At 50.3% G+C, this 13845-nt stretch overlaps 1 protein-coding gene across 1 annotated transcript; it reads right to left on the reverse strand.

Moving 5' to 3' along the window:
- Window positions 1-495: 495 nt before the first annotated feature.
- C8H1orf210 (chromosome 8 C1orf210 homolog) lies at window positions 496-13017 on the reverse strand. Its single transcript, XM_065408871.1, has 4 exons — window positions 12931-13017; window positions 8412-8919; window positions 5520-5675; window positions 496-827 (listed from the first exon to the last, which is right to left on the reverse strand). The coding sequence occupies exons 1-4, from the start codon at window positions 13015-13017 to the stop codon at window positions 496-498; spliced, it is 1083 nt and encodes a 360-aa protein (XP_065264943.1).
- Between the last annotated feature and the right edge of the window lie 828 nt (window positions 13018-13845).

Genomic DNA, 13845 nt, shown 5'->3' on the forward strand with positions numbered 1-13845 from the left:
CTTTCACTTTGCTTTATGGTATTTCAAATACTGAAGGAAAAATGTTCAGATGAGTAAAGAGCAGTTTGTTTTCAGTGCCAAGGCAGACCTCCCTGCACTGTGGGCTGCACTGTTCCCTAGTGTAACACCAGTGAAGTTGGTGCTATTACACCAGGGATAAAATTGGACCCTAATAGCTTCCCAGTAAGCTCTGCTCCCATTATCCCCTCTCCCATGCTGAGCCCTTCCCCATCACACCCTTCTCTCATGTCACTTCTCAGCTCCTTCTTTTTTCATGTTGGTCCCACCCCCTAAGTTAAACAGTGGAAGCTAAAACAAGAATAGTGACAACTTGCTGGAGAAGGAAGGCTGGGAGTGGAGGTGGAGGTCCTGGGCTGCTGAGAGCTGAAATGACAGGCCAGGAGTTGAAAGCCCTGGCCCCAGAAGGTGAAGAGGGACTGCTGGGAGGGGAGCCTGGGTGAAGTCCCAGCCTCAGAGGGAGAAATGTGGCTCCAATTAGTCTTCCTCCTGCAGCCGTTCACTTGGCTGGATGTAGTTATCTTCAATGAAGCCATCATCGTCCTCCAGTTGCAGCCCAGCAGCACTAGGCATGGATTGGTTCTCCCCCCAGGCAGCCCCCCTCTCAGCATGGCTGCCTCCCATCGAGCTGGTGTCAGGCAGTGGCCGGTGGCGGTAGCTGGCAAAGTTCTTATGGAATAGTTTGCACTTTGCAGCCAGTGCAATCAGGATGGAGATGCCAACAGCTGATACAAGGAAGCCCACCAAGTATGGCCAGCTGTTCCCTTCCTTCCCTGCAGGTGACATGGTGGTTGCTGCAGTGGTGGTTGCTGCAGAGGAAAGAGAAACGGAGTAGGTCAGGGAATCCCCATGTCTCACCAGTATCTTCCTGATGGGTGAGGGCTTGCCAGGGCCTACTACCACAGACACAGGGTGAATACTTGGGCTGATGCTCCATGAGCCACAATGATGCTGCTTAATGATGCCTATCAGAATGGTAGCATTTTACACCCACTTCACATTCTCTTTGCATGAGTGCAAATGATTGCATGGTGAATCGGGATAAATCGATCCCGGAAGCGCTCGCCGTCGACTGCGGTACTCCAGCTCGGCGAGAGGAGTACCGCGGAGTCGACGGGGAGCCTGCCTGCCGCGTGTGGACCGCGTCTGAACCGCGGTAAGTTCGAACTAAGGTATGTCAACCTCAGCTACGTTATTCACGTAGCTGAAGTTGCGTACCTTAGTTCGAATTTGGGGGTTAGTGTAGACCAGGCCTAATAGTTAAAACCCTCAATCACTTTTTCTGAGATAATTTGGGTTGGTGACACACAATCTCATGACTGGGAGACTATTTACCAAGGCTTTGTCTAGGTTAGGATTTAAAGGTATGTTAGATCATGTTATCTGGCTCCATCTAATTAAAACCTTATAAAACTTTAGTCAAGACAAAGCCAATTGTTCTTTAGCAGGTGCAAGCTGCGCAAGTTAAGGTCTCAGCGGAGCAAGTGTTACAGTACAATTTGCTTTGTCTTTAGCTTTGAAGGTTTTAATTAGATGGATCCAGCTAATCTAACACATCTTTAAATCCTAATTTTGGCTATGTCTTGTTGTGGAAAATTGACCACATGGTTTATTTTTGGATCAGACAGCCTGAGGCTCCTTTATTGATCAATCAAACATGCATGCATGGGGGAGTCAGCCAAGGCAGCCGAAACCCCCCGACAGATAAAATGTGAGAGTTTATATAGGATAAAACCTATATAAAAATTATATATACTTCCTTAAAGTTTTACATCCATATAAGGAATAAAGCAAAGCAAGCCTTTTCTGTTTTTCCTTACTTTTGCCCTTTGCCGTTTCTTGCTCTGTCACTTGGCAGCTATTAATCATAAGCTGTTACAAAAGGTTAATTCTACTTTTATAATTTCTACAGTTAGTTCTGCTTTTATGATTTCTCTTTACCCTTCTTTTTCTATCTCTTCCCCCCCCCCACCCCCCTTCTACCTTCAGGCCATACTCTACAAACTGCTTAACTAAGTTTAGGCCCTGACCATGTTTTCCCCCCCAGTCTTCACTGTTAAAAATAATAAATAAGTGAGGTCAGTCACAGGCGAGGATATAGCTTAGCTGCCTTGTGGTAAATACTACAGTGCCTTGTCTCCACTAGGATTTTAAGGTTGGATGATTAATGTGCCTTAGTTAACTGTTTTTTTTTTGTTTGTTTGTTTTTTGGCAGTGAAGATAAAGCCTAACAAAATTGGGAATGAGGGACACGGGATGGATCACTTGATTACTTGTTCTGTTCATTCCCTCTGGGGCACCTGGCACTGGCCAGTGTCGGAAGACAGGTTTCAGAGTAGGAGCCGTGTTAGTCTGTATCCGCAAAAAGAACAGGAGTACTTGTGGCACCTTAGAGACTAACAAATTTATTTGAACATAAGCTTTCGTGGGCTACAGCCTACTTCATTGGATGCATGTAGTGGAAAATACAGTAGGAAGATTATATACATACACACAGAACATGAAACAATGGATGTTACTATACACCCTATAAGGAGAGTGATCAGTTAAGGTGAGCTTTTATCAGCAGGAGAGAAAAAGAACTGTTTGTAGTGGTAATGAAAATGGCCCATTTCCAGCAACTGACAAGGAGATATGAGGAACTGTGTGTGGCGGGGGGAAATAAGCATGGGGAAATAGTTTTACTTTGTGTAATGGCCCATCCACTCCCAGTCTTTGTTCAAGCCTAATTTAATGGTGTCCAATTTGCAAATTAATTCCAATTCAGCAGTCTCTCGTTGGAGTCTGTTTTTGAAGTTTTTTTGTTGTATTATTGCGACTTTTAGGTCTGTAATCGAGTGGCCAGGGAGATTGAAGTGTTCTCCAACTGGTTTTTAAATGTTAATTCTTGACGTCTGATTTGTGTCCATTTATTCTTTTATGTGCCAGCAATGCCCCTCTGCCATGTACATTGGCCAAACCGGACAGTCTCTCCGTAAAAGAATAAATGGACACAAATCAGACGTCAAGAATTAACATTTAAAAACCAGTTGGAGAACACTTCAATCTCCCTGGCCACTCGATTACAGACCTAAAAGTCGCAATAATAAAACAAAAAAACTTCAAAAACAGACTCCAACGAGAGACTGCTGAATTGGAATTAATTTGCAAATTGGACACCATTAAATTAGGCTTGAACAAAGACTGGGAGTGGATGGGCCATTACACAAAGTAAAACTATTTCCCCATGCTTATTTCCCCCCCCCCCCCCCTACACACACAGTTCCTCATATCTCCTTGTCAGTTGCTGGAAATGGGCCATTTTCATTACCACTACAAACAGTTCTTTTTCTCTCCTGCTGATAAAAGCTCACCTTAACTGATCACTCTCCTTATAGTGTGTATAGTAACACCCATTGTTTCATGTTCTGTGTGTGTGTGTGTGTGTGTGTGTGTGTGTGTGTGTGTGTGTGTGTGTGTATATATATCTTCCTACTGTATTTTCCACTACATGCAGCCGATGAAGTAGGCTGTAGCCCACGAAAGCTTATGCTCAAATAAATTTGTTAGTCTCTAGGGTGCCACAAGTACTCCTGTTCTTTTTGTCCGAAGACAGGATACTGGGCTAGATGGACTTTTGGTCTGACCCAGTAGGGCCATTCTTATGTTATAAGAACATAACTTGAATGTAAAATGCCAGGATTTGTGTAAATGGAATAATCCTGAGAAAAACAAAAGGGTGGCTCTCCACTCTGTTGAATGGAATATAGGAATTTGCAAATGTTTTGTCTAGGAAACAGTGTGATGAGGAAGGAGTAATGTAATGTTTCGTTTCATTAAATACTGAGAAGCTGTTAAATGGCAGCTGTTCATTGGAATAAATGGTGTAAACTGCCACCGTTTTGCTAATGTAAATGGTTTCTCTCAAGTACTAACACTGGGTAGGTTAGGTTCGGACCTTTCCTGAAGAATTTTCTTTAAAACCCTAGAAGAGGATAATCTGCAGCTCAGCATAAGGTCTTGGGGGAGGGATAGTTATCCTGCTCAGATGGCAAGAGATCATTCAGATTTCATAAGTCTCCCACTTACCAACCTCTGGGCTCCTGTATTGTATTGGTGCCGGTCATGTAGTATTGAGTCTCTAATAACTTTGATGAGATTAGTAACTTTTTTTGTTCTGTAAAATTATCTGATGCTTTATCTGACAATGAAGCGTTTCTCAAACATGGCCACTGGGGGCTTTTCCTGTGGCCACAATAGCCTCCTGTGCGGTGATGGGGAGAGGCACAAAACATTAGGCCCTCTCCCTCCCTCCCTGTTGCTCCTGGATGCCCCGCCCTGCACCGCCTCTGGAGACAGGTGGGGCACACCACTGCAGGAGCAAGGTGAGTTCTTGACCCACCATGGGTGGAGGGGCAGTGGGGCTTGGGTGGTTGGGCAGCAGGCTCCACCGGCAGGACTTTGGGAGCCTGGCTGCAGGGCTTCGGGAGCAGCCCCCCGGCTCCAGCCATGCAGTCTGGCCTCTGGCCACATGGGAGCGGGCACCAACCTCTGGCTGTGCAGCGGTGGGGCTTCCTCCTCTTTCTCCCCCCCCCCCCCAATCACCCTGGGCCCCGGCTGCCTCCCCCTCCAATCCCCCCCATCCAGGCTTTAATTTGTCCTGGTGCTTGCTGAGAAAAGTGATATGAACAAACATACAAATATCACTTTTCACAGCGTTATTTTTAAATTATTGAGTCTGCAATAAAAAACCCTACATACATAAATTACAATGATTTGGATGTGTATATGTGCATATTTAATTTGTTTTTCCTAAAGTTAATTAAGTATTTAAGAAAAAAGTGTCAGTGTGGCCACCAGCAAGAGTTGGTGGCTGCACTCTGAGGCCACCGAAAATTTTGTTGTGAAAACCCCTGCTCTAAGGGTATGTCTACACTGCAATTAGACACTCATGGCTGGCCTGTGCCAGCTAACTTGGGCTCAGGCCAAGGAGCTGTTTAATTGTAAAGCAAATGTTCTGGCTCAGGCTGCAGCCTAAGTTCTGGGGCCATTCCCCATTGCAGGGTCCTAGAGCCCAGCCTCCAGCCCAAGCCCAACATGGACACCAGAACTGAACAGCTCCTTAGCCGGAGCCAGTTGGCACAGGCCAGCTGTGGGTTTTTAATTACAGTGCAGACGTACCCTATGTGACTGTTACAGCCCTTGTCCCCAGTCAGGACACCACATGCTCACTCTGACAAGGTCCAGAGCAGAACTCCGGCAGTCTCTCCAGCTATTGATGCTGCCAAATGCATGTAGCTGCCAGGAATGTTAGTTACATTGCAGAGCAATCCAAACCAAGCAGAACAGAGTGAACCAAAATCTTATGATGAGTTAGTTAGGAGGCAGAGCAGGAATTCAGACCTCACATACTGGATCAGTGGGGTATATACTTTGGGAATATGCCACTGATAGGAAAACTGATTAAATAGGGAGTTAGAGCGTTCACATGGGACCAGAGTTCCTGTAGCTGCACAACTTACTATCATTTCTCTGCACTGTGGCCAGCAGTTTTCTTCTGAGTGAAGGCTGAGCCTGAGGAAACCGCTGTTTTCTCCTACAGCCCAGATCCTGAAAGTTCAGGGTCTTGACCTCCTGGCCCTGGAGTTCTGGTGGGGAGGCACAAAGTACTTGCACACCTAGGAGACAAAAACTGACTCAGTTGCAGGGGGAGGGGCTCCACCTTCCCACCCATCCTTCCATCCCCATTTTGGAGGGAGGTCTTCACCCTTGCTCTTTATTATATAAAGAGCACAAGAGAGTGCACCTGCTAATGCCCACCCACTTAGCCTGTTCTCAGCTTCTAGTGAAACCTAATGGAAGAAACAAGAGAAGAAATCACTAAATATGGAGCCATCAGCAACAAGCAAAATTAGGGGGAGGAGTTGCTGTGAATGTGAGCTGCCTGTTACGTGTAAAGCACCAAATACATTTAGGCTTGTTCTCCACTACAGATAGGGTTGCCAACTTTCTACTCACACAAACCTGAACACCCTTGCCCCGCCCCTCCTCCGAGGTCCTGCCCTGCCCTACCTCTCCTCTGAGGTTCCACCCCCAGCTCACTCCATCCCCCCCTCTCTCTGTTCACCAGGCTGGCTCAGGGGGTTGGGATGCGAGAAAGAGTGAGGGCTCTGGGGTGGGGCCGGGATGAGGGGTTTGGGTGCAGGAGGGGGCTCCGGGCTGGGGGGTGGAGCCAAGGGGTTTGGAGTATGGAAGGGGGCTCTGGGCGGAGGCAGAGGGTTGGGATGTGGGAGGAGGTACAGGCTCTGGGCTGGGGGTGTGAGTTCCAGGATGGGGCCAGAAATGAGGGGTTCAGGGTGCAGGAGGAGGCTCTGGGCTGGGGGTGAGGGCTCTGGTGTGGAACTGGGGATGAGGGGTTTGGGGTGTGGGAGGGGGCTCTGGACTGGGGCAGGGGGTTGGGATGCCGGGGGGGGGGTGCTGGCTCAGCTGGGGATGAGGGGCTTGGGGTGTAGGAGGGTGCTCTGGGCTGGGACCAAGGGGTTCAGAGGGTGGGACGGGGATCAGGGTTGGGGCAGGGGGTTGGGATGCAGGAGGAGGTCAGGGTGCAGGCTCTGAGCAGCACTTACTTCAAGCAGCTCCCAGAAGCAGCAACATGTCCCCCCTCTGGCTTCTATGTGGAGGCACGGCCAGGCGGCTCTGCGCGCTGCCCCCTCCGCAGGCGCCACCCCCGCAGCTCCCATTGGTTTGGTTTCCTGCCAATGGGAGCTGCAGAGCCAGCTCTTGGGGCGGGGGCAGTGTGCGGAGTCCCATGGCTGCCCCTACACGCAGGAGCCGGAGGGGGGACATGCCACTGCTGCTGGGAGCCGCAGGGAGCCTGCCTTAGTCACGCTGCGCCACCAACCAGACTTTTAACAGCCCGGTCAGCAGTGCTGACCAGAGCTGGTTGGGTCCCTTTTCGACCAGGCGTCCGGTTGAAAACCGGACACCTGGCAACCCTAACTACAGAACTAGGTCGACATAAGGCAGCTTAAGCTGACTAAGCTCTGTAAGCATCCACACTACAATGTAGCTCCCACCAATGTAAGTCGCTCGCTATATCGCCTTAACTCCACCTCTGCAACAGGCATAGCAGTTAGGGTGAGGTAGATAGGGCAATGCAGTGTCAGTGTAGACACTGCGTTACTTGCATTGCTTTTTGGCTGTGAGCCCCATTTTGGGCTCACAGCCAGAGTCCCCCGCTGCTCAGCACTGACAGCCTTGGCTGTGAGCCCTGGGGCGGGAGCTTGGGCTGTAAGCCCTGGGCAGTGAGGGTGGGAGGCATAGGCGCCGACTCCATGGGTGCTCCAGGGTTGGAGCACCCATGGGGAAAAATTAGCGGGCGCTCCACACCCACCAGCAGCCAAGCTCCCCCCTCCTTGCCTCATCCCCCCCAGCACGCCGCATCCCCGCTCCTCCCCCTCCCTCCCAGCACTCGCCCCCCCACAGCCTAACAGCTGTTTGGCGGCGCTTAGGACTTTCCGGGAGTGAGGGGGAGGAGCAGGGATGTGGCACACTCAGGGGAGGAGGCGGAGAAGAGGCGGGGCGGGGATTTGGGGGAAGGGGGTGAAATGGGGGCAGGGCGATGGCTGTGCGGGGGCGGAGTCAAGCACCCACCAGGCAGAGGGGAAGTCAGCACCTGTGGTGGGAGGGGGGAGGGGGGAGTGGGCAAGCACTCCTGGTGAGGATGCCCACCATCAGCAGGAGGGGGGAGTGGGCAAGCACTCCTGGTGAGGATGCCCACCATCAGCAGAAGGAGGGTAGCGTGGACATGAAAAACCACAGTAATTATTGTGGTGGCTGCATGTCGACCTAACATAGGTCAACTTAATTTGTAGTGTAGAAAAGGTCTCACATTGTGATAGAAATGTCAACAGTTAAAGGGACACCGTCACCGTGAAATCTAGTCCATTTCAAAAACTGGGCTCTGAGGTTTGAGGTCCTGCTCCCACTGAAGTGGATAATAGGAGCTGTTGAGTGGTTAGCACTTTTGAAATCTGGCCATTTATTCAGATGCCTAAATGTGGATTAGGAGGTGAACTTTAGGTGCCCATTTTCCAAAATCTTAGCCAAACTGAAAAAAAGCCTTTTCTCCTTTGCATCATTTCTAGGCATCTTGGGCATTACTTGTGACCACAATAAATAAAAACTTTCAAAGTGATTTTTCAGTTGATGTCCCTTAAAAAAGATTAGAGAAACCCTAGAAAATAGTCTGCTGGAAATAAGCCTGCATTAATCAGAAGAGATGGAATAAAAGGGACCAAATAGGGTTTCTACCTCTATTACTCCTGTAATCCTTCCCTGAACCCTTCCAGGGCATTTACGCTTAAGTCCCTCCTCTTTACCCATGATAGCCCTGCCCTCAGTCCTTCCCTCACCTCGTCTTTGATGTAGCCATTGCTGGAAAGGATACATGGAACAATTACAGACCCAGGGGTTCCCCTGAAGCAGGATCTGATGGGTTCTTTCCATCCGTTGCAGGACTAGTGCATCCACAGAGAGCAGATCATTATTCCGCAGATCCAGATGGACAAGGGCTCCAAAGGCTAGGAACGCAGGCAGCTGCAGAATCTGAAGCTTATTGTTTTTCAGGAGCAGCGTGTGCAGGTTTCTCAAGCCCTGGAAAGCTTCTGGGTGAAGGCGGGAGATGTTACAGCTGCTCAGGTCCAGCAGATGAAGTGCCCAGAGGTTAGAGAAGACTGCTGGATAGAGCATGGGAATGATGTTGTTGGAGAGGTTTAGGGCACGCAGAGAAGGGAAGTGTATCAAGAAAGTCCCACTTCTGGGCATTGCCAAGGAGTTGAAGGAAAGGTCCAAGCTGGTGATGTTTCCAGGAAGGGAATCTGGAGTGTGTGGAAGGCTCTTTCCACTGCAGTCAGCCCATCCCTGAGAAAATATTGTCATCTATATGAGAGGGTTCTGCATCCCTGGTAGGATTCTCCAGTGAGACTCAAAAATTTCAAACATAATTCATTACTTTGTTTGTTGCAGAGTTTTACAGAAAAACAGAGAAAATTTTAGGAACATAGGAGCTACCAGAGCAGATCACACCAATGATCCTTTTAGTCCAATATTCAGTCTCTGACACAGGCCAGTACAATTAGATAAAGACCAGCATAGATTGGCTCACTGTGGGTCTATAATCACAACACAATTTACAGAGTGAGATTGACATGAGAAGAAAGGGGTGGTGGAGGAAGAAGCCCAGATACTGTAGATGGGGTAGGATGGGCAAAGTTGCTGGACATCCACTTCGGTTGTATTTATCATTCAGGATCATTTCCAAACCTGTGACCATCTAGCACTGGAATGTGTGTCCCCTCCTTCCTCCCCTTGGATTCCCAGACTCTGCCTCTGTCCAGTGTGTTCTTCAGTGTGTTCTTAATTCATTAAAGGGTCTCCAGCTTCCTGAGAAGTGGACTGCACTGCTTGATTGCTTGGACCATGTTTCTTACATGGGCTATTGCACTTCCAGTTCCCAGGTGAGAGCCCACCAGCAGACATCTGCCTGTACAGAGTGAGTAAGCAAGCCAGAGTGGCTGACTTGTAGGAGGGCATCTATCTAACTATTTATGGAAGGGTTTTAAACCAACCTGGCTTAGAGGGGAATGAAAACAGCTATGTAAATATAAACCTCTCTCATAGAACTGTTTCAGAGTAGCAGCCGTGTTAGTCTGTATCCTCAAAAATAACAGGAGTACTTGTGGTGGCACCTTAGAGACTAACAAATTTATTAGAGCATAAGCTTTCGTGGGCTACAACCCACTTCTGCATCCGAAGAAGTGGGTTGTAGCCCACGAAAGCTTATGCTCTAATAAATTTGTTAGTCTCTAAGGTGCCACCACAAGTACTCCTGTTATCTCATAGAACTGGAAGGGACCCCGAAAAGTCATCAAGTCCAGCCCCCTGCTTTCACTAGCAGGACCAAGTACTGGTTTTGCCCCAGTTCCCTAAGTTGAGGATTGAGCTCACAACCCTGGGTTTAGCAGGCCAATGCTCAAACCACTGAGCTATCCCTCCCCGCAATATATAATGCAAGGAAGAAAGGGGAAGGTAATAGTAATTAATATAAAACAGAAGCTAGGAATGGTAGAAAAGAGGGGGCGGTGTTGGGGCAGGGACTTTGGGGAAGGGTTTGCAATGGGGGCGGGACAGGGGTGGAGCACTAACCAGCGCTGGGAAAAGTTGGCACCTATGGACAGGACAGATCACTTGGTAAACCGGGTGCAAGCAAACAATATGTATTTTAATATGGCTAAAGGTAAATGTTTCAATCTACGAACACAGAATATAGGCCATACTTACAAAATGGGTAGAGCCCTGTGTGGATACAAAATTTTTATTCGCATCCAATCTGCAAACATGTCCTGTGGATATCCGCAGATTTGCAGGGCTCTAAAGATTGGGGACTGTATCCTGGGAAACTGATGTGGAAAAAGATTTGGGTATCATGGATAATCAGCTGAACATGAACCCCAGGGTGACACTGTGGCCAAAAGGGTTAATGTGATCCTTGGAAGCATAAATCTTGAGTAGGAGTAGAGGTTATTTTACTTCTGTATTTGGCATCAGTGTGACCGCTGCTGGAATACTGTGTCTAGTTTTGGTGTCCACAAGTCAAAAAGGATGTTGATAAATTTGAAAGGGGTTCAAGCCACAAGAATGATTAAAGCAGTGGTCCCCAACCTTTTTCATCTGGCGGGCGCCAAACGACGAGCCACGGAGGACCGTGGCAGTGGACGAGCAGCCGCCAAAATGCCGCCAACAAGCGGCAATGTCAATAGGCGTCGCCGCCGAGAAGCAGCGTCATCCAGAGGCGTCGCCGCCGAAAATCGGTGGCATTTTGGCGGCAACGCCTCTGGATGACGCTGCTTTTTGGCAGCATTTCGGCGGATGCTCGTCCGCCGGCCAGTAGGCGGGCGCACTTAGACGCCCCGGTGGGTGCCATGGCGGCCGCAGGCACCGCATTGGGGACCCCTGGATTAAAGGATTAGAAAACATGTTTTATTGTGACAGACTCCAGGAGCTCCAACTATTAACCTTCTCTCTGTTAAGTTAAAGGGGTGACTTGAGTACCTACATGGGGAACAAATACTTGATAATGGGCTCTTTAAGCTAGCAGAGAAAACCATAACAGGATCCAATGGCTGGAAGTTGAAGCTAGACAAATTCAGACTGGAAATAAGGCAATGTTTAACGGTGAGAGTAATCAGACATTGGAACAGTTTACTCAGGGTCATGGTGGATTCTCCATCATTGCGATTTTTAAATCAAGATTGGATGATTTTCTAAAAGAGCTGCCCTAGGAATTATTGTGGGACAGTTCTGTGGCCTGTGCTATACAGGAGGCCAGACTAGATGATCACAATCATAGGCGCTGACTCCGTGGGTGCTCTGGGGCTGGAGCACCCACAGGGAAAAATTGGTGGGTGGTCTTCACCCACCAGCAGCTCCCTGCCCCGCTCCCCCAGCTCACCTCTGCCTCCTCCCCTGAGCGCACCGCCATGTCCTGCTTCTGCCCCCTCCCTCCCAGCGCTTGCGCCGCAAAACAGCTGTTTTGTGCGGCAAGCGCTGGGAGGAGGAGGAACGTGGTGCGCTTGGGGAAAAGGTGGGGCTGGGGTGGGGATTTGGGGAGTGGTGCAATAGGGGCAGGGAGAGGGCGGAGTCAGGGCGGGGCCAGGGGAGTGCAAGCACCTACCGGCGCCAACGAAAGTTGGCGCCTGTGATCACAATGGTCCCTTCTGGCCTTGGAATCTATGAATGGCCATTTCTTTCTAAGAAATGCTCTAATCTCACTGTAAAGCAGGGGTCTCAAACTCCCGGCCTGCGGGCCATCTGCGGCCCAAGAACCTCCCCGGTGTGGCCCACGGGGCTCCAGCACGGGGCTCCTTCCCACACACCTCCTCCCCTTCCCACACACACCCTCAGCCCCCAAACTCCCTCCCAGAGCCTGCACCCCCTCCCCCTTCCCACACACCTCCACCAGCCCCCAAACTCCCTCCCAGAGCCTGCACCCCCTCCTCCTTCCCACACACCCCCTCCCGCCCCCAAACTCCCTCCCAGAGCCTGCACCCCTCCCCCTGCAACTCCACCCACTGCCCCATCCCAGAGCCTGCACCAAGCACCCAAACTCCATCCCAGACCCCGCACCCCAGACCCCCTCCCCCACCCAAACTCCATCCCCGAGCCTGCACTCTGCACCCTAATCCCCTACCTCAGACAGGGCCGGCTCTGGCTTTTTTGCCGCCCCAGGCAAAAAAGCCTCCGGCCGCGCCCTCCCCCCCCCAGCGCGGGGGGGGGAGGGGGAGGGCGGCCGGAGCCCTGGGGGGAGGGCGGCGAGCCCGGCCGTGGCCCCGCTCTTCCCGGCGGCCGGAGCCGGAGCCCCACGCCGCCCCCCTCCAGGTGCCGCCCCAAGCACAAGCTTGGTGGGCTGGTGCCTGGAGCCGGCCCTGACCCCAGATCTCCTCCCCCACCCAAACTCCCTCTGAGCCTTAGGCAGGTGGGGGGCGGAGTTTGGGGGGGCAGGTTCTGGGCAGCATGAGTGACATTATTGGCCCACTGGGAGGATTTGAGGACTGGCACTGGCCCTAAGGTAAATTGAGTTTGAGACCCCTGCTGTAAAGACTCCAAATGATGGAGAATCCATTACATCTCTTGGTAGCCCTTCCTGCCTACACATATGACTTTACACATTTCTGTATGGAGCTGCCTCTTGCTGCATGCAGAACCTACTCTAATCTCTCCTGGTCCCTTTGCAGTTTGGTCAGCTTTCTATGGTATTTTGTTGTTGTCTTGCATTCAATTGATTGGGCTGGACAGGACCTCCTGGGTCACTGAGCCCCTTTCCTGGGTGATTTTAGACTACCCTGAGCCCTGTGAAGAGTCCTCCATACCCACCTTACTGTCAATGCTGCAAGGATGTCCTGCTGCCGCAGGCCAGACACAGAGGAGGCTGCAGACACAAAGGTACCAGGCACATTCCATTTGGCTTCAGGAAACTGCACAACTGAAAAAGATGTCACAGGGAGGTTGTGGGGGACAGAAGTCTCCAGGCCCTGCCCCCACTGAAATGAAGGTGTGACATAGACCAGTGCTGGGAAGAGACCAGACTATTTCCTCCCCCAATCCTATCCCAATCAGTGTCCATTGACTCCAGGCACTTCTGGTACAGCTGCCTTTTTTTTTTTTAAATAAAATGCAAATAAAACATAACGTTGACAACTATAAACTACTACAGCCACTTAATAAAGCTCATGAGAGAGAGCTTGGTCCAGCAGGCTGAGCACAAGGGCAGAAGGCAGGGACGCCTGAGTTCTAATCCTGGCTCTGGGGCGGACTTGCAGTGCAGCCTTGAGCAGCTCAATCTCTCTGCCTCAGTCTCTCCATCTGTAAAATGGAGATAAAATCCACTCATAAGAACATACGAATGGCCATACTGGGTCAGACCAAAGGTCCATCCAGCCCAGTATCCTGTCTACCGACGGTGACCAATGCCAGGTGCCCCAGAGGGAGTGGACCTAACAGGTAATGATCAAGTGATCTCTCTTCTGCCATCCATCACAGCTCTCTGCCTCTCACAGCTGTTGTGAGGATTAGCCAATGTCTGTACAATGCTTTGTAAACCTAAAGCACTGCATGAAAAAAATGGAAGCAGTGGAGATCATCGTATTGGACATCATCTGTCAGTGCCGACCATCTCTGAACCTCAATCGCTTTCTCATTACACTCCTGCTTGCTCTCAAAAGTTCTTTCTGCAATGACTTGATGTCCTGCTGGAGTGCAGGTCAGCTGCTCTTGGTCTGTGTTTACTGC

This window comes from Emys orbicularis, chromosome 8 (assembly GCF_028017835.1).
Source record: "Emys orbicularis isolate rEmyOrb1 chromosome 8, rEmyOrb1.hap1, whole genome shotgun sequence".
In the NCBI taxonomy this organism is placed as follows: Eukaryota; Metazoa; Chordata; order Testudines; family Emydidae; genus Emys; species Emys orbicularis.